A 22,537-nucleotide genomic window follows, 5' to 3' on the forward strand; every position below is an offset into this window, starting at 1 on the left:
AGATGGAAGGGCTGAGCGGTAGGCATGCCAGTTGGATCAGCACCCAGTTTGCATGTGTGCAGATGGGGCGTTGTTGATACGAATGGATCCTGGCAGCATCCCTGTGCCAAGTTCATGCTTGGTTCCCAGAGGCACTGCTCTGGTCCTGCCCGCTGGGACTGTTCCCAGGTGCCTCGCGGGAAGGCACCAGAGCAGTTCCCGGCCCTCTGACCCATCTTGCCCTGGGGAGGAGGAGAAGGGTGTAGAAAGCAGTTCCTCAAGCAACTTGCACCCTAACCTGTTTAGGTACAAAGGTCTTTTTTAGGCACAATCTGTAAGGCAGGTACAAAGATGTTGTTCACTGTGAGAACCACATGCAGCCATGGATTCCCAGGAGCCAGTCCCTGCCCCAGCACAGTAGCATGGCAGGATGTGGTCCAGCCCTGCCCCTTTACTTGGGAGCACCATCCAAACTGTGGGCAGATCAACTCAGGTGAGGAGGTGGGGCGTTGGGTCCTGGCCATGTTGGAAATGAACGGGGCTCTGGCATGGGAAGCTCTCCAGTGGCAGCCATTGCTTCTGAGTTTGAACTTAGTTGTGTACGTTAGGGCTGGAGACAGGCAGAGGAGGGATCGCATGTGCTTGTTTTTACCAAGTGCCACGTCTGCATTGCTCCCCTGCCTTGTGTTGCTGATGGCCTTCATTCCTGCTGTGCCCTTACTTGATCTTTGTGCTCCACACTCTCCACACTGACAGATTTGCTGTAAACCTTCCTCCCCACATCCCTGTTCCAGTAATCCTGTAACTTCAGAGTTAATGACGAACACTGAGCCTGCCTATCAGGAGAATTGCCTTTGCGATGAAACCTGTCAGCCTAGAGAATATATTAGAGGCAAGAGACGGCTTAGTGTTTGGGACAGTGAACACTGGGCCATGGAAAGCCCTGCCAAAGGTCTTTTTACCAGGACCAGCATCCCTAATAACATATCTTGCCACAAGGATCCAGGCACTGCACAGCAACAGGCAGGAAATTGTATCTTCACAAAGCAATCCTTGTTCTTCTCCTTCCCCCACCAAACAAGCATGACTGTGGCAGGGAAGTTTTTCTGACACATAATTCATCATTTTTAGTGGCGGTGATTTTGACAACAATATTTTTCCCATTGTTTTCTTGAAACTTCCCTGCTGCCTTAGCAAACTGAACAATGTTCAGCTAGTATGGTTCAGCTAGCATGGTTCAGCTTCTTTGTCAGTGGGCATCAGAGAAAGAGGGAGCCTATGAGTGACTCCAGAGGACCATTGACTTGACCTAGACCCCTTGCTCTGGTCTGCGGAGGCAGCGTGGGCTAGGATTCAAGGGTGGATTCTGTGCAAGGGTGCTGAGGAAGCATGGCAGTAGACAGGTCCCAGCAAGGCACTAAATGAAGTGCCACGTGGCCCAGGCAGCAAATGAATGAATTCTGCAGCAGTGATTGTGAACTGAAGGGTATCTTGGCAAAATGCCATGCTGTGTCTGCACAGGACCCTGGTGCACTAATGGAGGTGAGTTGGGTTCATTCCTCCCCTCTTGCAGACATTGGTTCCAACACAGAGTTTCTCCAGGACCCATAGTTCAAGTTGTCCCCCCAGTCAGGAGGACCCCAAGGCTTCCCTTCAGGGGAGAGCTCAGGCTCCTGATCAGTGTTCTGTACCAGCAGTGGGAATTTTCAAACCAATTCTGCATGAAGATCTCATTGATAAACCAGGTGTACTTGTCTGTATAGGAAGAGGAGGAATAGGGTGTTAGATGGTAGATAGGATCCCTCAGGTTTCCAGTTTCAGGATTTTTGTAACACTGTGGGTTCTTTTTCTATGCAGCTGGCTCAGAGAAACACCATCCAAACCTTCATTCCTGTGCAGAAAATGGAGAAAGGCCTGTTGCTGGAGCACATCTTGCCCAACCTGAAAGTGCCTCAGAGCTATGAAGTTCGCCTGACGCCCATCACCAGCTTTGGGGCTGGAGATATGGCTGCCCGCATCATCCGGTACATGGAACGTAGGTGTCTCCTCCTCGGTCCTGGCTACGAGAGCAGGTCCGAGCCTCAGGCCTAGGGACATGAGCATGCATAGATGTTGTCTTCTGTGACCCTTGGGTGGATCTTTCTGCTCTATGGAGTTTTGATGGCACAGTGCTATCACATTTGGCCTTATTTGGGCTGTTGCCGTCAATGCAGACCACTAGATAGAGACCTCTGAGGGCCAGTCTCCACTCATCCTTCACTCAGCAGCTCTGACTCGCACTCTCTACTCTGTGCGCAGGAGAACCCCAAAATCCCAGTCCCCTGTCAGGCCATGCTGTAGCTTCCTGTGGTACGGTGGTGTGTTTTAGAGGACAGCCACTGGACACTGTATTAGCCACATGCCCATAAAAGTAAGAGGATTTCAGGGGGCTTCAGTTCTTTCCAGAGGTGAATGCACAGTTCCTTTCCTAACTAGTCACTAGTAAACCTGTAGCTCTGTCAAATACCCTGAATCCCAGATCATCCCATTGATATACATTGACCACCCTTCTCTCCCCAGCATCCCAACAGCTCACAAATCTCCCCATTCCCACAACCCTATGATTTCTTTACTGCCCTCAGGAGCTTGGACCCTGTATTTCAGCAGAAAGTACAGATCCCCCTCCTCCTATGTTTGCATGATTTCACACAATCCTCTTGTCCTGTGGAGTGATAACGTGTCTGGTGTCCCTAGCATACCTGTTGTCTCAAACTTCCAAATTGTTTTGATGTCTCTCTTAGATACCAAGCTTTGGTATCTAAGCGGGTGCTATCCCAGTGGGTGCTCCAGAAAGAAACTGCTTGGGCTGCCAGAAGGGTTCCCCCGTGCAATCCCGGGATCACCCTTTAGGTGGGGTTTTCTTAAGGTCTGTTGCTGCTTGGAACAGAGTCAGCATCTTGTTCCATCACCAAGGCATACACCAAGCACTGTTTCACAGAGATGCTGCTAGGAGATTTGTGCATCTGTGACCTTTCTTGATGTGTTTGTTTTATTTTCAAACTCTGATTGTGATTTGTGATTTGAGGGAGTACTATCTGTTCTGACTTGGTTTTCTGTTTCCTCTTCCAGCAATCAACTATCCCAGCCCAACAGGTAAGAATATATTTTGAGTGTAATGCATGTTAGTCCAGTGCTCCAGCAGCTCAGGCAAGCCGAACAGCTGGAATACACAGCTGACTTTGTCAAATCTTTTTCCCCAAAAGAGGATGAAATTACATACACTAATGCTTCCAGTAAGTAATGCCATTTATTGTTCCTCAAGTTATTGCCAGGAGATATACACCAGAGATATGCCTCCCACTCACACCTGATATCTCTGTGACTGGATAGGCTGTGATCTTGAACCCACCCTCCCCCTAACTTTAGCAGTCTGCATCCAGTAAGCAGGTTATTAAATGTTCCCCAAACTATCAGTGTTTGTATATCCCCCATCCTCTTCTGACCAAGAAAGATACTGCTTGACATCTCTGCAGGCTGGTATGGAGCAGTTTCCAGCTCAGATCTGGTTTCTCTTCCAAACTCCTTCAGCACAGTCCCTTTCTTCTTCCCCTCCAGTGTCATCACTGTTTACTTGCTTATTTACCTTCTGGTCCTTCCTGCCAAGATGCAGGCCCATCTTTATTGAGCACACAGAGTTCCCATTGATTTCGAGAGCAGAATATGCAATGTCTCAGAATGATGGTCTTTAACAAGAACGTGATGGTGCCCATCAAGCATAAAAGAGGATTTCTAGCATGCTGTAAGTAGCAGTGGAGTGATCTTCAGGGGATGAAACAAAGTCTCTTTGCTTTGATTGTTGGGTATAAGCCCAGGCAAAGCTCTTGGGCAGAAATGGGCAGACTACTTGCTGGTGGTCCATAGGGAGAGGTGGTTCCATGTAGCTGTTTCTTTCTCCCTGTTTGCAGCTGCTGAGGCAGCATTCAGTCTTTTTATATATTACTCTGTGTATGTGTAGGCAAATGCTACTGCTGCACTGCAGGGTAGCAGTGGGAAGGAGAAGCGAGGATTAGGCAACGGCAGCTGGGAATCAGGATATGGGGTAATCTTGTCAAGGCAGCCATGAGGCATTCATTCTTGCAAGTTCACACTGAGGATGGTTTGATGAACCATACTCTGCATGAGAGAAGGAGCTTCTTATAGAGTCAGAGAGATTTTGTGGCTCTAATTCCTGATTCCCTTTGCTTTGCTTTTCCCCACTTTCCTATCCTCTTTAAATATTCTCCATAGAAGATTTGCTGGGAAACACTGAGGGTATTGCCAGGGACCCACTCCAGAATGTGTCCCTCAGTACTCGCTGGAGGAGGCAAGCATCCCAGCTCGCAGGTGGAAGTGACAAAATCTGGCCTTTTGCCACTTGCTTTTACACTACATAAATCACTGGTAAAGCCAGAGCGACTTGGGTCCTAATTGTGTCAATCTCTTGGGGTCTTTGTAAACTGAGCCTTCAGACTGCTTGCCTGGGGTTGCTTTGGCGGCTTGATAGAGACCAGAATGACTGCATGAAATTTGCCTATGGTGGAGGATAATTCAGCCACACTTGTATTTTTGTGCATTAAACTCAACATTTAGGGTTTCACCTTGATACAAGTTACTTAGCCTGTGGTGGATATTGGGACCTCTGGCCCAGTCATCAGGGTCTTGCCCGTGAGTTCATGCCTTGAGATTGACTGCCTAAAGTTGCACTCACCACACTTGCTTTCAGAGATGGCCCTTCCTTTCAGACCTGCTGCCAGAGAAATATGAGCCCGAAGGCTCTTAGCTCTGTCTCTGGGCCACAGCTCAGTTCCCAGACCCTCATCCCAGTAACATGGAAATCCCTGCTACTACCTCTTATTTTCCCACTTCCCCTGCTGCCACCACCCCTAGGGAAAAAGGTTGGGACAGGACTGTAAAGGTATCCTCATGCTAGGCTGCCCAGCCAAATTCTGGGAGCAAACATTGAGAGCTCTCAAGTGAAAGGCAAAGATTAGATGATTAATGCCTCTGGCAGCCTGCTCCAAGGGCATGCACAATGGTGATTAATTTACAAACTCTGAGAGTCACTTAATACAATTATTTCTTCATGCATTTTCTCTCTCAACCTAATAAGATGTTAATGACATTGGGGCAGGCATGCATGTGGCATGGTTACAGACCCAGGTACTGGGGTTATAAAGCAAAAGCAAAGTAAAAGCAGAGGAAGTGAACAATAGACATTGAGGATTTCAAATATTTAGAGGTTAGCAGTAAGACTGACCATAACTCTTAAAAATCAGTCAATCTGGTTCTAAAAATCAAAATTTATCTTTAAAAAACTGTCCTAGAATTATCTTAATTCTAACGTATTACCTTAAAAATCTCTTAGAATAACTGATCATTTTATTGTCATGACTAAATTACAGTGCTGGAGAATCTGCTCTGTCCTTCTTACCTCTCGCCTGCAATTTCACTTGTATATAGCCTTCACTTTCTAACCCAAACCCTGCAGTGCTGCCCCCCAAGCTATTCCAGCTTATCAGCAGAGGGTGGTTTGGTTTCCCTGGTCCTAGCAGATGTAGCCTTGCAACCTTGGTGATGAGGGCATTAAGAAGCATATGGGATTGCTGTTTTTTTTTTTCTCTCGGCCTTCCAGAGCAGCAACACTATTTTTCATGTATCGGCTGTGTGTGGTGCTAAAATGTTTTGGGATCATGGACAAGTACAGTGGGTGGTGATCAGTACCAGATGCTGGTTGTTGTAGATTACCCTGGCTCATTGCTTACTGTCTAGTGCTTGTGTGTCCTGTCTCTGATAACGCCTCACAGTCCAGAGGACTCTGAGCTTGGTGCCCCAGTATGAACATGAAGGAATGAGATGTGAGCCTGGCGTTTAGGTTGGATTCCTCAAATATGTGCCCATTCCTCAGGAGTGTGTGTGACGCAAAGGTTAAAAAAGGTGACTGCCACCAATTCCTTGTGTCGTGATAGCAAATAGGATTGTCTGGGCTGTATTATCCCCTTGTCACAGATGGAGATATTAAAGCAGATGGCAATCCAGTATGGCCAACCAGTTACAGTATTGTGAAGCTTTCTTCCATTACTGGTTATAAATGCTTTAGAAATTTACCATGGAAAAGGCTGTTAAATGCTTTTTCTTAGATCCCAACATACTTTGAGGTTGCAATACAGTTTTCATTGTCTTCATCTTCTAGATGGGGAAACTGATCTCCAGAGACAAAGTGATAGCCTGTGGGTCATGCAGCAGGTCCACAACAGAGCTGAGGCTCGGAGCTTACGCTCCAAGCCAGTTTCAGTCATCAGACCACAGCTAAATGACGAAGGCAATTTTATTCAAGAGCGCTCCATCTGCTATTCACCCATATTCTGCAGCTAGAGTAGGATTATTATTTTTTGCATTCATCCAGCAGCCAGAATTGCAGGATCAGGAGTGGCTTCCCCCTAAGGACTTGAAATGAAAGCCTCCATTATGTTTCTCAAGAAGGCAAAGCAACAAGAAATGCTAATAGCCACGGCAGAGGGTCTCTCCCTTGGGAATGCAGGGAGGTTTCTGTAACCAGGAGCAAATATCTCTGCACTTTGAGCTGCCACCACTGCAAAGCCTGCCAAGGAAATCTGTTTGGTGAAGACAGCGCTATCTCCAGCCTTTGAGGAGCCAGCTCCCCTGCCACCTCCACCTCGCCTCTAACAATCCAGAGAACAACTTCTGTGTTCAATATTTAAATTCACTGTTTAATTTTTAAACAGGAAGCTTCCTTTGCGCTGCAGTGCTAAGCCAGGATCCCTGGCAGATGGTGTGAGTCTGCAAGAAGGTTTGCTTCACACAGCCGAGGTCAACAGTTAGATCACTGCTGTGGCCTCTGAGACACAGCAGGTCATTTAAAGGTTTTCTTTTCGGCTGGATCTGCCAGGTTTCTCCTGGTGATCCTTGCTGGTAACTACCCAGAGGTGATGTGCTGGCAGTGTCTCAAACCACACCGAACTTCTCCTGGTTATTCTGGGCACCTCCACTTCTATCTCAGAGGAACGCCAGAGCTTTGCCTTCCTGTGGCTTGTTTTAAAGCAAAGAACCAGGAATCAGAGCACTTGGGCTCTGTTTCCAGCTTTGGCACTGCCTGCTGTGTCCTTAAACGTGTGTCTCTATACTTTTGTGCATCTATTTCCCCACTTGTAATACAGGAGATATATAGCAAGAGGCATTACTACCTCATAGAGATGTTAAAAATCCTTGTTCATTAATTGTTGCAAAGTGCCTTGAGATCCCAAGCTAAGCAGAGGCAATGTGCTGTAGTTATAAACTCCCGCACAGCAAATGGTGTTGCACGTAAGCTTGATTGTGTTGTGGTATCTGTGGTACACAGGACCCTTCTCTATTTTATGCTCTCTTCTAGAAGCATTGCCTTCTGGAAATAGCTGCATCTGAGCAAGAGGAGAGGATGGAGTCAGGGCCCTGTTTGGCATTAAAAGAGCTCTCTTCAAGCTTTTGAGTCTTCTTCTCTGAGCAGTCTCATCCCATGGATATGTGGGGCTTCTTACAAATGAGGCACAGCAGTCTATCAGCTGGCACGACCAGGCCTTAGTGCTAAGCTGGGAATACTGTCCTCAGCCCTCTTGTCTTGCACAGCTCTGTCTTATCTGCACCTGAGCTTGGGCTTTCTCCTTAGTCTTCCTCTCCTTTGGTTTCTGTGCCTCGTCCTTTCTGGGTTTCCTCCCTCTCAATCAGTTGCGTGGCTGGCCTCTGTGTTACAGCTTTCAGCTCTGCTTTCCACACGATATTCCCTGTTAAGGGAGTTTTGTGCTGGAGAAAGTTGTCACCTTTCTCCTCTGAAGGTCCACATGCACAACAGGGTCAGAAGTGCAAACCACCCCGGTCGCTGTGGTTGCAAAAGGACAGTCATGGTGGATCCTGCTGTGTAGGATAATGCCATTGTAAGAAAAAACTTGTCTTCTAACTGCAGCTGGCAACCTGTGAGCTGGAGCCACACAAATGTTTGTCTTCAGTCCGATGGAGAGAAGCCAGGGGTGTTAGACCAATCCAACAATCTCAGAAAGCTTGTGGGCTCCAGCCCCTCCTCTGAGGACCAGTGGGTGTCTGGTACAGCCATGAACTCCCTTCTCTCAGCCACGAGGGCTGGGGAAGGACCCTTAGAAGCTGCTTTCTCACCCTTTTGCCCCTCCATCTCCTTGTGCTGGGGATGAAAGAAGCCACCCCCGTCCCACGTAGTTGTCCTGTCTCAAAACCTGCAGGCATCTGCCTCGTTGTTGTCCGCTGCTCCCTCCCTCCTCCTTCGGCTCCAGCTGCCCTGTGGTCCCCTGTGCTTGAAACTGCGAAGCAGCGGCTAATTTGGATTAGGATGCTAATTAGAAATGAGCGGATTGAATGGAAAGCACTTAGCCAGCGATAATCAGCTGTTAAGTGGCCAGCCCAGCCGAGCTCCCAATGGCTGTGCTCAGCTCGGAGGAGCGGCGTTTCCTGCTGAGTTTACAGTAAACCCAGCTGCCCCGGTCAGTGAACCAAGCCCTTGGCTTGCAGCACGGTGCCCAGCGTGGGGTGTCAAAGACCTTTCTGCAGGCCACAGCAGGAGGTTGCCTCCTCTTTTCTCACTGCTTTGGTGGCGTGCTGGAGAGAGACAGGCAGGAAGGGGGAACCCCTTTCCCTACCACAGGGGTGTGCAGGCTTTTGATGTCTGTTTGGATGATGGTCGTTTTCTTTTCCAAATGGAAGGGGATGGGAAGGGCCTTAGCTGCAGGGTAGAAACTGGGAGGTGCAGCATCTCAGAGCCGAGATGCTGTTCATTTCATGAGTCGTCTCTCCTCTCTGGTACAAGATGGCAGATTTTGGTGTGCATGGAAGGTGTGTGAAGCTCCTACCATCACAACATACCATGTCTGGAGCTTTTGTTCCTGGCATCACAGAACGCTTCCCTTGCCCATCCCATCCTTAGCACCCAGCCCATAGGTTGCTGACCCTGCTCTGCCCTACATGTCCTGCCAGAGTCACCCATGCTAGGACAGAGAGCCTCCTGCCCAGGAACCAGAGGAAACCACCACTGAAGGTACAGGAATGCAGGAGCCCAAGTAGGCATTTGGGCTTCTCTTCATCTGGGCATGATAACAGGAACAGTGTGGGGGGTAAACCCCAAAAAGTTGAGTCTTGCACCAGCATGCCATGGATGAGGTTTCTAGCACATCCCAAGCCCTTAGCAAGAGCCTTGTTTTCCTTTCTGTATGTGTTCTTTCAGTTTCATAGCACAACTTGCTCTTATAGTAAGAAAGTAGAGAGATCTGTGCTTATTGTGTCTGCGCCACTCACGAGGTCTGAGATCCCACTCTCAGCCCATTCTCCAGCTCCAGTTTCTGCCCAGGGACCTTTCAGAACACAAAGGAATTTTCACATCGGGTCTTGGACCTGTTTTCTCTTTCTCTTTTGCCTGTTTCCTCTGCCCCTCTCCTACTGTGTCAGCAGTGTAAAGCTGGTTCTTGGCCTTTGGTTTTGTGGCTCAGGAACTACCTTTTTACCACAAAGGTTACTATCTTCAGCCTGGTCAAGTCCAATTCATTCCAATCTCTGCAAGTCCATATTGGGTTATGTCTGTGCACAAGATTTTTCACCTGTCTTACAATATTGCTGTAGGGTATGACTGCCTTGTGGTAGTAATAAAACCAAGCCCTGTTGCACATGTGGTTGATCCTACATAAAAATCTTTTACCTACATGACTTATTTTGTTAGGGGAACCAGCATAAGCTGCAATATCAAATGTGCCTTTTAGCTGGTACAAATTGGATGTACTCTAGCTAAATGACACATTTGTAGCACTGAGCTGACCTCTTCTCCACAGCTGATTTTTTTTCATGTGTGCCATAGTTTAGTTTAATTTATAGCCCCAAGGGGGGGTCATCTGCTGGCGCTTTTTCCTCTCTCCTGGGGAAATTATTCTACCATCAAGTTGTTCTGGTTTAAATGCCCCTGTGGCCTGTTTGTCTTCAGTGCTCTGTCTACCCTCCTCTACGTTTGCCCCCTCAGACCTCCCAGCAGAATCTTTCTTTCTCTTTAGCCCTAATAGCCTTCTTCCATTTCATCAGACCATCACATCCATCAACCTGGATTAACCCTTCCATAATCATACTAATCATGGATATATTCCTTTTCAGCCTCCTCTTGAGGTCAGGGGCTGCCCACCTGTCCCCGGCTTGACACAGAGCCTCAGTGGTGACATAGCAGTGCCGTGAGACTTGCTGCAAGCACCCAGGCAGCCTCAGGGAGGAGGTTTGACAAGTGGCAGCTGACCAGCACCTTCTTTTCCCTGCAGATAACACCTGCCGCTTTGAGGACGAGAAGATCTGCGGCTTCGTGCAGGACAAGATGGACAACTTTGACTGGACCCGGCAGAACGCCCTGACACAGAACCCCAAGCGAACCGTCAACACGGGACCCCCCACAGACATCAGCGGTACACCGGAGGGTAGGCACACATCTGGGTTTCTTTTGGCTTGGCTGTGGAGGCAAGATGCACGCCGTCACTTGTCAGGAGTCCTACCTACGGCTCTGGGAGCTGGTAGAATGCTGATCTGCTTTCCACACAACATGCTTCTCCTCTGCACAGGGTGCAGGGAGCAGGCAGTTAATTTGCATGTTACTGATTGGCATTAAACACACAATTAAAATGCCCACGACTTTGTTTTAGGGAATAGTGTGAGCATTAGTTCTTGTTACCAGCTAATTGCCTGCTGCCTAATGCCCTTGTCCCATTTGATGCTTGTTTTGAAGTCAGAAAAGGATAAACAAGTAGGAGAACGTCTCTAACACCTAGAAGTGGCCCTTCTGGCTTTAGCCAGCTGTTTGCTCAAAGAAGGTCTCAGGGAGGCAAACAGATCTCCTTAGTACCAAGCAGGAGCATGAGAGAACAGGCAGGAGCTGCCTGCAGGGTGGCAGCAAGTGCCTCACCTCTAGCTGGAGGAGACTGGTGTTGTGTATTGCTCTCACTAGCTGTGCATGGAGTACATGCTCCCATTTTAGCTGGATATTACTTTCCCCTTTCTCTAATGAGGAAAGTAAATTTGCATGCAAGCACAAATCTTTGAACTCAGAAAAAAAATGGGAAACATCCAATGGCTAGCTAAGGAAATGGCTTTTCCCATTAGTGTTCAGTACACCAGCCTGATTGAGCATTGAAAACAATGCCAACAAATTAAATAGCTAATCTCTTCTTCCCTGGGTTGTTAACAACTACTTTGGTATGGTTCTCTTTAGACAAGAATATTGTTTAGGTGGGATATACCGAATCCTCTCTCCCTCTGCTCGAGGCAGAGAAATTAGGCTGGAATGGTTTCTCCCTCCTCTTTGTGGTTTTCTCCTTACACAGTGCAGTCAGCTCTGGGGCTCCTTGTGCTGCAGGAGAAAGGCTCATTTTGCACCCAGACAGATGTGTGTGTGAATGTTCAGGGGCTCATCTGCTGCATGTGCTCACAGTGAGTCTGCTGATGTCCGCCTCTCCTGCTCTCCCCTAAATACTGCAGAGGCAGGGGAGGCACTGTGGACATCATGCAGGTGTCTCTGGCTGGGATCACAGTGAGTGCAGAGCAGATGGGAAGAGCAAGACCATGTCTCTCAGAGGAGGAGTGGTCTCCCAGCCTCCATCATCCCATTGCTTGCAGGAAGGGAGACCCAGTGCATTCTGCCTTTCCCCACCTTTCCCTCTTGTTCTGTAGGTTATTACATGTTCATCGAGGCATCCCGGCCCCGGGTGACAGGAGACAAAGCCCGGCTTATCAGCCCCCTCTACAACATTACTGCCAAGTATTACTGTGTCTCCTTCTACTACCACATGTACGGGAAGCACATCGGTGAGTACCCTCCAGGGAAGGGTAACCCCAGCCTAGTGTGGGCTGTCAGGGAAGACCTCCAGCCTCTTGCTCTGCCAGCTGTGCCTGTGGCACAGTGATTCAGGAGGGTGGGAGTCCTACTCCAGTGCTCAAAGTGCCAGGGTGGGCTGCTGCTTTCAGATATTTGTCCCTTACCCACACCACAGCAGTGTCAGGGTTGTGAGGCTGTTGCAGCCCATCCTCAGGGCAGTATCTTGCAGTCAGCCATCACCCTTTCCCCTCTGGCTCACTCCTCCTCTACCATAAGGCTCTCTACCCTCCACAAAAAATGAGCATTGTACCGATGTGCACACATTTTCTCCGCTCATGGCCATAGCCACCTTGCTCCAGGCAGCAGGACACCAGGTGAACAGTCCGTCCATCGGAGAGGATACAGAGGTGGAGGGGCTTTGTGGGACCAGAGGGCTCTGTGGTGGCCGCAGCTATTTTGGGCTGGGCAGGATGCGTGTTCCCTCGGCTGTGCCAAGGGGCTGTCTGCTCTGCCTGAGTCCCTTCTCTCTAACTGTAAGCCTACAAAAGCAGCAAGCACCCCAGAAGCGCCTGGCACACTAATGAGTTTCCATATCCAGTCAAGGAGCAATTGCTAATTTGTCACCTCTTGATTATAATTTCATTAATTTGAATAATAGATGCACTCTCCCCACAGCACGCTGGGTTATTAATCACCTGCTGGACTGGAGCCTGACTGAAAAATCAGGGCCCAGGCAGGAATGTGTCTGCCCTTCAATAAACAGGGTTAATTAACAGCTCTCTGCTTGGCACCATTGATGTCACTGGGAGGGAACATGCTCCTGAGTCTGGCCACCACATCTCCATGCGCGTATGGCACAGCAGAGAGGTTAAGCTGCAAAATCTGGGATCTTCTCTCAGTGGGGGTGAGGTGAAACCCTGACCCTGTGGGTGCCGTGTGGTAAGAGCTGGGCTATGGTTCACTGAGGAGGTCTCCATCTCTGTCTTTGCTCTGAGGGCTCATATTTGCTGTCTGCACTCAGAGTCCAGCTAGGTCGGAGGTGTTTGCATGCACCTGTATTCCCCCTGCAGACAGGCTGCTCCGAGCTGTCCTCATGCCAGGGGCGGCAGGTTGCTCAGAGCACTGTCAGTGTTGGTTCACACCAGGTTTTCCTTGACCTTCTGGTCTTGCTTAGCTGACAGAGTCCAGCTGTTAATGCTGGCTGGCAAACTCCCTTGTTCCCTGCCGTTGTCCATTGTGGTCTGTCAGCCTTGCTGCCTAATTCCTGCATGTCTTCTGGAGGCTTTGAAAGGGATCTCATTCTTTGTGATTGCAATGAAGGGTGGCCCAGACTGGTGGGAGACTGGCAAGGAAAGAAGATGTGGAGGGAGGAGGCCTCTCTTGCTTTGTTTCTTTTAGGAATACAGCAATGTGTCATATTTCCAAGTTAATTTCAAGGGGAAAGTAAAAGCCCATCAGCTTTTGCTTGCTTTCGGAAGAGAGCTGTTTACAGCTCTCATGTGGTGGTCTGTCTGGAGATGGGGTGGACAGGACATGCCAGGGAATCAATTCATTACAGGTTTTTGGCTTTTAGTGTTTTAACTCTTTATTCATTTGCTCCACCCAGAAATTGCTCAGAGCAAAAGATACAGTGACTCCCAAGACCTAAGAAAGCCACCAAGTGCTATTTTCTATTCTTTGGCTTCAGGCATCTTTTATACCTGTTGATTTTTCCCTACATACTCAATGTTGCTGCCCCTGCCTGCTCCCCATTTTCCCCTTGATGCACAAAGGGGCTGGTAAATTTGTGCAAGGTGGATAGACTCTTTAGTGCCATATGATGATTTCCCGGGTGGGTGCTGCTGAGCTGAGAACAAATAAATTATTTTAAAGTTAGACTGACTAGATAGAGAAAGTAATGAGAAAAAGTTCTTTTTCTCTTTGCCTGTGGAATATGTGGCTTGGTCTAGCAAACCCACAATACATCTGTCTGCAGATTGAAATTCAGTACTTCGTATCTGCTCTCTACTCTGGAGTTTCTTTCAGGGCCAGTCATGATATTCTGTAATTGTTTTGGCTTCTCTTCTGCATATTGTGTCTCCAGGGTGAAACTGAGGCCTTTACAGGAAAAATCAGAATGCCTAGTAATCCTAAAATTGTCTGGTTTTCATCATTCCCACTATGCTACTTACTAACTCTTCTGCTACTTGGTCTTTTTCCTTACTGCCACACTGGCAGCACTCTGGCATAGCTGTCCTCATCCCTGCACACACGTGAATGAACCCGCGTTTGGGACATGCTTTGTTTCACCAGCATGTCTAATGGCTCGATCTACATTTCTAATGCATGTTGGTTACTCCCTGGCTAGTTTTGCTTCTGTGGAGGTTGTGAAAACCTGCCAGGAAGCTTTAGCTTGTTTGGGTGGTGCCAAGCTTGATGCCTTTTGCAGCTGAAGTCCTCTCAGAGTCCCCTGAGGAAGTGGCAGCCTGCCTGAGGTCAAAGGATGTTTCTTCCGCTCTTCTTCTTTAGCCCTGGGTTGAAGGAGAGTGAACTGTCTCAGATACAGGGCTTCTCACTAGGACTTCTCCTGTCAAATGAAGAGACAGACCCTGGCCTCCTACCTGTATCACATATGCAACAATATGAAGGTAAAGATGGGGTGGCTACAACCCTGGGCCATGTCTTGCTTCCCATATAGCAAGCTATCCCTGATGCCTGCAGGCACAGCTCCAACCCCTGGCTCACCTAGTGCCAGCCCAGTCCTACCAAGCCAGATGCCAGCCCTGCTGAGCCAGCTGTAGCATTTAGCAAGAGCTTATCACATTGCTCCTGTTGGCAGACAGTGCCAGCAAGAGGACATCTCCCAGCCCAAGCCTCTCCTAGCAGCTCCAGCTCCATCGTGAAGCAAACCAAAGCTCTGTCACTATGAAAAGAAGCCGTATAAAATCCCGACATTTATTTATTTTTTTAATAACCCTTTTATTACCTTTTTCCCCCCTCTACAGAACTTGAAAGCTGGTTTACTCTCACAATTTGACTGTAAAATATCCATAGCCATCCAGGCAAATCTTCCCTGGGAGAGTTCCCAGACACTACTCGTTTATAATAGATATGACGAAAGAGAGAAACAGAATACAAATGGAACGTTTGTAGCCATGGTATAAAATATTCAGCAACTACTAGAGCAGGGTGATGTTGAATATCTCTCAGCTGATGAGAGAGCAGAGTGAAGGGGAGCTCCCTGGAGGCAATTCCCGTTCTTCTGGAGTTATTTGGTCATCGGTTTTCCTTCCTCTGGCCCCATCCGGAGCAAGCATTCACATTGCCCTACAATCCTGCCAGTCCAAACACAAAAATCAGGGGGAGGGGAAGGAAAGAAATCCCGTTTCCACCAGGCATTCAAGAATGAGGGTGTCTTGCTTGCAGCAGGTGCAGATGTATCAAACGAGGAATTGCTTGTTTTCTTCAGGAGAGGAGGCTAGCCATGTCAGGCAGCGACCAGTTGCCAGGTTCAGAAAGCTTCTTTGTCGAGTTGGCTTGGTCAGTCAGCATCACAGCTGGGAGCAGATAAGTCCTTGCTTCAGCCATCAGACTCCTCTTCCTCCCTTCCCAGGGGCTGCCTGGGAGGGGGATGCTTTGAGTGGACAGTGTCCCCAATGGACCGCTCCCACTGCAGTCCCCTGCCACCTCTCTCTCATGTCTTTTAGCTCAGTGGTAGCCAGGTTATGATCTGCACGGCCTCCTGCCCACTGCTGGATGCTCTTGCAGACCCTGCAGCAAGAGATGCCTTCATGGTCAGACCACAGGAGGAAGGTTGCTCAGAGGGATGAGGAAATTTCAGCCACAGTGGATTTAGCTTTTTGTGTAGCCATTGTGGTTCCCATGGTACCCAGTGATTGCTAACACTATAGCTCCCTAGCTCGTGAACCAGTGACTGTGCTCATGGGGAAAACACTTGGGTCAAAGAGTTTACTTGCTCCCAGGAGTACCTACATAAAAGCAGTGATGTAGGATGTACCCAAGCAACACTTTTTTAGCCTCCTTCTGATTTGAGAGCTCACTGGTAGACCCTTTTCAAACTATATTTGCTGTGTTTCTAATAGCAGTAGTCACTGCACACAGGCTTACGATGAGATACGGCCTCAGAGAGGGGAGAAGGCAAAGACCGCACCTTGCCCTGGGGTACCTCCCAAAATGGGACTGTTCAGCTGCTTCCTGTAGTGAAACTGGCAAGTCCTGGGCTTCACGAGCTGGGCATGATTGAATGCAATGTCTGAAGACCCTGCTCTTGGCTTGCAATTTTTGTACTTTGAGCCTCCTTTCTGCAATAGCAGTGTCATGGTCTTACCTTGGCCAGTTCCTCTCCCAGAAATCAGGGAACAGGCTTATTTTCTGGCATGTGTCCAGCATCTGTGAAACTCATGGAGAGTTAAAGATGCTGTTGTTCCAGCTTCGTGATGACAGAGACCTTATCTGACTACCCCAGCTAAGTCTAGACTATGTATAAGCAGGGTGGGAAGCTTCCAATGAAATTGTAAACTACTCACTGCTCTCTACAGCTTCTTGAGGAGGGGAAGTGGAGAGGGAGGTGCTGATCTCTTCTCCCTGGTATCCAGTGACAGGACATGTGGGAATAGTTCAAAGCTGCATTAGGGGAGGATCAGACTAGATATTAGGAAATATTTCTCTACTGAGAGGGTGGTCAGACACTGGAACGGGCTTCCTAGAGAGGTGATCGAGGTGGTCAGGCAGTTGGACTAGATGATGATTGCAGGTCCCTTCCAACTGAACTATTCTATTCTATTCTATTCTGTTCTATTCTATTCTATTCTATGATACTGTGAGGAACAGTGCTTGGGACTGATTAAGAGGCATTTTTGTTCCGAATCACTAGAAACAGTAAGACCTGATCAGATCACTTGCCACAGCATCCAAGTTCAAGAAAGCCATAAGCTGTTTCACAGAGGTAATTGGGTTGTAGGCAGGCCACTTACACTGGTGGTGTCACCACTGACGCCCTCCTGCTGAGTAGGAAACAGATCCGGAAGGCCTGCCAAACTGAATTGCTGCTTTACTTCTTCATAGAATCATAGAATCATAGAATCATTCCGGTTGGAAAAGACCTTCAAGATCATCAAGTCCAACCATTAACCACGCCCCCTAAACCATGCCCTGGAGTACCCTATCCACTCGCTTTTTGAATACCTCCAGGGATGGTGACTCAACCGCTTCCCTGGGCAGCCCATTCCAATGTTTGACAACCCTCTCAGTAAAAAAATTTTTCCTAATATCTAACCTAAATCTCCCTTGCCTCAACTTGAGGCCATTTCCTCTTGTCCTATCTCCAGACACCTGACAGAAGAGACCAACACCCACCTCACTACAACCCCCTTTCAGGTAGTTGTAGAGAGCGATAAGGTCTCCCCTCAGCCTCCTCTTTTCTAGACTGAACAACCCCAGATCCCTCAGCCGCTCCTCATAAGACTTGTGCTCAGATAATGCAACCATTGCAAAGGTGTGTTTGAGAGGTCGTGATGGATGATCACATATAGGAGCAAGTGTTAGAATGGATGCCATGTGGCTGCATCTTGTTTCTGACAAGTGACAGTAGTCAGAGCTGTCAGGCCACACAAATTGATAGGTACCAGCTATGACAATGTAAAAGCAGTTTGAACCATGAAGGTGTCCTTTTTGTAAGATTCAACATTGTAGCTCCCTCCTCCCTACCCAAACCTTGTTTATGAACACAGCACCCTGCTATTGCACACAGCTATACAGGTGGCACCCTGGAGGTAGCTGCATTCTGTTGGATATATAAAGTTTGCTTTACATACAGATGCATCTTGCATGAAATCCATGCCATTATCTCCAGTGCAATAACTCTGCACAGTAGAGATTACATCACTGGATTGATTGAGGGGAGTCTGATTTTCCTAATGAGTATGATTCACTTCCCTCTAGGCTCTTGAAAACAAGTTGCAGTTAGAGTTAAGTGAACAGTTTGTAATGAAAAAAATTATTAAATTTTTTTAATACTCTTTCCACTTATTCAGATGGGTTCTTGGCTTTACTCATTCCTCCACCAATAGATGTGTATTTGACTAATGTTTTGTGCAGACATCCAGCAGCTTCCTGTGGGCTATGGTATGGACCCTTTGGATAGACTGTGCTCTTCTGGTAGTATCTGCTTTGGTTCTTGGGAAGTTAGTCAAATACCATGAGCAAGGATCATAAATACCTGGCAAGATAACCACATGTTTGTAAAGTGTCATTCAAGCTCTGTAGGTTAAATATAGTGGCTCTGAACCAAAGACCACTGAAGTCATTGTTTTCCTAAAGGCTTCAGTGAACTTTGGATTAGAGCCATAGATTTAAAGATTTTTAAGACCAAATGGGACCAATACATCATCTAATCAAACTTCCTGCATAACCAAGGGCAGAGGACTCCCTTCAGTTACTCTTGCTGGAGCCCAGTAAATACTATGTGTCTACACCTTCATTTGATGTTTACTTACAAAGACCACCAACAGCATGCTTGACACAGCTTGCAGGTGTGGGACTGAATCATCCCTAAGCCAAAGAGCTTGGCAGGTAAAGCTGAAGAAAATGTGGAGAGGAGGGAAAGGTGTTCAGATGTGGATTGGCTATGTGTCATTTTTATTCCATGAATAACATGTCTTCATGTTGATGCAGGCATTCTGCTTAGTACCTTGAATCTGGGTGCACTGATCCCCACCTTTCCTTGCCCCTCACTAAAAGTGCATCACTGAATCAAGTTCCCAGTGCAGATAGCCACTGAACCGTTGCCTTTTTCAAAAGTCCTCTTCTTCTGTCTTATCAGTCATGATCTGAGCACATTCCTGCTGCAGAATTTGTTGGGAAGGTTGTCAGAGGCACAGGTTGCTGACACCAATTCATTTGCAGATGCCCTGAATTCTCACAGATCATCTTTGCTCCTGCTCACCTGATTTGAGTCACTGTTACTCTCTGGTGGGAAGCTTCTATGATTCCCCCCTCCCTTGCTCCAGGCTCTCAGCAAAGCATCTTTCCATTCAGACTTGGCTTACAGCAGCAGCAGCCACCTTGCACAAAGTTGAGTAGCTGTAAGGATATACTGCAACCTGATTGTCTCCTGAGACATCAGGTGTTGCATCAATTATTCAGACCCTGAAATTGTTAGATACAAAACTTAACAGACACTTAAGAGGAAACGGGAGCTCTCAGTGCATATCCAGCTACTTCTTTAGCACTCCCGGGTCACTCTTCTGTTCTCTCCATGGACCATTAACTATTTCACCAGTGCCATAATTGTACAAGTGGAGACTGAACTTGGTTATTCCAGGTGCACATCTGGAGACCCCCCTGGGTGCTCTGACAGGATAAAGGCTGGGGGGAGTTTGTGGGCAGAGTTCATAACTATCTTGCACTACTTGTGCAACCATCCCAATCTGTTCTTGAACTTCAACAAGACATGATTTGGTACCATGTATTGAAATGCTTCCCAGAAAATCAAAAAATGCTCAACAAGTGTCGGTCATCACCATTACTTCCAGGAGTGACTGCCTCTTCCAAAGAGAGCTCTGCAGGGATGACAGACACCCCAGCACTTGAACTGAAGAAGTTTGCAGATCCAGGCTGGGAGTCTCACTGTCTCAGCCAGTCCCCTGGGAACTTTCTGGTGAAAGCACAGCCAGGCATGAAATGGCAAAGGAGTGTCTTGCTATAATGCATCCTGCCTCAAAGCTGGGAACACAGTCTAACAGCTTTCCTGCAGCGAACCACTTCCCAGGCCTGAAACGTTCACCTCTCATGTCTCCTTGGGTCAGGCAAAGGAGGAGGCCAGAGAACAGATTATGAGTGGTATCTTCAGTTCAACAGGAAGAATATGTGATCTCAGCTGCTCATTCCTGCTGTCTTGCTGGCTTCAGCATCACACTAAAACAGCCCATCTGCTCCAAGCCCTGCAGCCATGCAGCTGGCCTGTGCTTGGCTCCCAGGACTGAGAGACCACAGACTGGGTCATGATGGGGAAATAGGTTGTTAATAGGGATAGAGAAGAGACGGGCAAAGTCTTCCTCAGCATAAGTACAACTGCTTCTGCAGGGTTTTTGTCAGGAACCCTTCCACACACACCACTTGTATTTTGGGGGCTCTGGGAGGCTCCCTCCTGTCTGGCTGAGGTCTTTGCAAAGCCTTCCCACAGAAGGGAGGCAGGCAGACTCCCCCTGTCTGGCTGTTGTGCTCTTTTAAACCTGGCAGTGTCTATGAAGCAGACTTCTGTTTCAGCTCATCTGAGAGAGCTGAGTACAGTGCATGCTCTCAGTCTGAGAGTTGAGCACATGAATTGCTCAAAGGACCCAGCTGTCTCTGGTGGCAAAGATGAAAGGGTCTGTTATCAAAGCTGGGAGAAGAGAGAGCATTTGCCTGGAGGCACCTGGGCATGTCACGACACAGAGGGTGAACAAGGAGCAAGCAGACCTCACAGCAACTATGTTTCGCTCCGCTTCTTGAGTCTGCAAAATTGGTGGGAAAAGTTGCCTATGCATGGCAACTTCTTGCTAGGTTCCTTGTACTCCCATTTTCCCCCAGGCTGGCCTCTCCTCCCTAAGGTAGTACCCAGCACTTCTGGAGACCACCAGGTACAGCAACAGTAAGAGGGAAGGAGCTGCCTGGCTGCCTCAGACTGCTTGATTCCAGAAAACATCAGAGGGGAAGAAAGATGGGCTGCTGCAGGTCCCTTGCTTGAGGCACAGAGCAAGTGTAATGATCTTGTCTGTGGGCTGGCCAGCACTGCTGCCTATGGAGGCTCTTCTTCACAGCTGCTCCACCAGACTAGGTCTCAAGCCCTGCCTTGGACACGGTCTTTGTAATGAGAAGCCATGATCTGGCATTTACCCTCTGTAGGGCCTTAGGACCATAATCAAGACAGTCCATTCTGGGGTTTGAGATTAATTTAGATGCTGTAATCTACAGTGGTCAACTTTAGGAGAGCGGTGAGTGATGCAGGCTGCCAGGTGAGAAGAGAGAGGTGAGGTTGGTGTGTCTGACAAAAACCAACACTGGCTGTCTTCCTACTCAGGACAAACAGGAGTCTGACCCTACCAAATCACCCTCTGGGCCTCCTTTGGAGCCCTGTCTGGACATACCAAGCCCCTGTGCAGGTGGTTTTGCTGGCAGCTGAAGCTGGGGCCAGCCCCCCTTCCCCATCACATGCCCCCTAAAGGCTAATTCACATGCCTTCTGTCCCCCTGTCCCACATGCCTACCAGAAATGGTGCAGAAATAGTCCCACAATTGCTTATTAAATTAAGGGAAAGATGGTGCTGTGTTTGCAATGATTAGGGCCACAATAAAGGCAGCAGGGCTGGGCTGTTTTGCTGCCCACAGAACCTGCCTGCCTTGCACTGGGGGAGTCAGGGCTTTGCGGGTGCATCCCCACCAGCACGTCCCATCCTGCTTGCCAGGAGCTGCACAGAGATACGAAGGCAGAGGCGGCATCCATTTCAGTGCTGAGCACCTGGGGCTCCCTCTGCCCTGCCTGGGGCCGAGCCAGAGGCAGTGCTGGACTTGTACACAGCTGTGGCCCTGACAAGTGACCAGCTCTGAACTTACCCCTGAATCACCCTTTCCCCTTGCTTTGCTGAAATCATGTTTCCTTCTGCTACTGCAGCCAGCTTTCCCTGACCAGACACTTTGTACCTTTATACCTTTATATCTTCCTTCCCAACAGAATTTCACTGACAAGAGGGTTTTTTTTTCTGTTAAACACACAAAATCAAGGATTTGGTCTCTCTAGTTTATCTATTCAAGCTCAGCAAGGAATGCAACACTGCTGTATGAGAAGGGTCTGTTTCTGCCTGCTCTGCATTTACGTAGATTGTATTGTTGCACTTTGCTGGGCTGTAAACAAGCATGCATCCAGCTGAGAGAGTGGTAGGCACCATCCTGCCTGCTTGCCTAGGCAGGAGGTCTCTGGGAGGTGTGGGGAAGCTGAGGACCTGGTCACTACTAGGCTGAGTGTCTGGACTGAAGGCAAGTGGGACCATGGCTCGGCAGGTGATAGGCAGAGGGAACCTACTGCTAGCCTGATCCCATGGTCAGATCTGCTGTGAATTGCCATGGTGACTTCTGCGCCGGCCGTGGGCAGGCGCTGTGCAGCACAGCAGCGCGGTGAGCTGGCGCATGGGAGCAGAGCTGCTGCTCGCAGCAGCTTTCAGGGGCTGTGAAAACACAGCTGGGCTTGGGGCTGAGAGTCAGACACCCCATCTGTCCTGTAGGGAAGGACATAGTCTGTCCACATTGCCCCCTGCAAAATGTTTAAGTATGGGAAAGGGATGTGCTTAAGCAAGACAGTATAATGAATTGGATGTGAAGTTGGCGAAAAGCCCAAGGACTCCCGATTCTTGCCTTTTAAATGCCAGAATCTGTACCCTCCCTCTACCCTGTTCTGACTGCATATTGGATGGGCCTTTGTTCTTCTGAGGTAGCATAAATTTAACGTTATGGAGATTTTTTTCTTCCTTTTTTGAATTCCTTAAACCACATCCTGTTGTCCGCACATAGAAAGCCTGTTACTGGTCACAAACAACCTCTGAGGGAATTTTCCATGAAAAAGGGTGGCAGGATTTTGTCCATACACATAGCATCAAAGATGGAAGTCTTGCATCATTCATCTTTCCATGCCAACACTTTCTCTAATTAGACTGTGGAT

The 22,537-nt window shown here is 48.3% G+C and overlaps 1 protein-coding gene across 6 annotated transcripts in view; it reads left to right on the forward strand.

Moving 5' to 3' along the window:
- MDGA1 (MAM domain containing glycosylphosphatidylinositol anchor 1) overlaps positions 1-22,537 on the forward strand; it is a 160,859-nt gene that overhangs the window by 120,897 nt on the left and 17,425 nt on the right. For 5 of the 6 annotated variants that reach the window (XM_052805731.1, XM_052805727.1, XM_052805728.1 and 2 more), the window contains 4 exons: positions 1,837-2,014; positions 3,088-3,111; positions 10,305-10,457; positions 11,704-11,838. In XM_052805731.1, coding sequence (XP_052661691.1) covers positions 1,837-2,014; positions 3,088-3,111; positions 10,305-10,457; positions 11,704-11,838 — 490 coding nt within the window. The remainder of the gene's footprint in view (positions 1-1,836; positions 2,015-3,087; positions 3,112-10,304; positions 10,458-11,703; positions 11,839-22,537) is intronic. The other variant, XM_052805730.1, reaches the window with a different exon arrangement.

This window comes from Harpia harpyja, chromosome 13, assembly GCF_026419915.1.
Source record: "Harpia harpyja isolate bHarHar1 chromosome 13, bHarHar1 primary haplotype, whole genome shotgun sequence".
NCBI lineage: Eukaryota > Metazoa > Chordata > Aves > Accipitriformes > Accipitridae > Harpia > Harpia harpyja.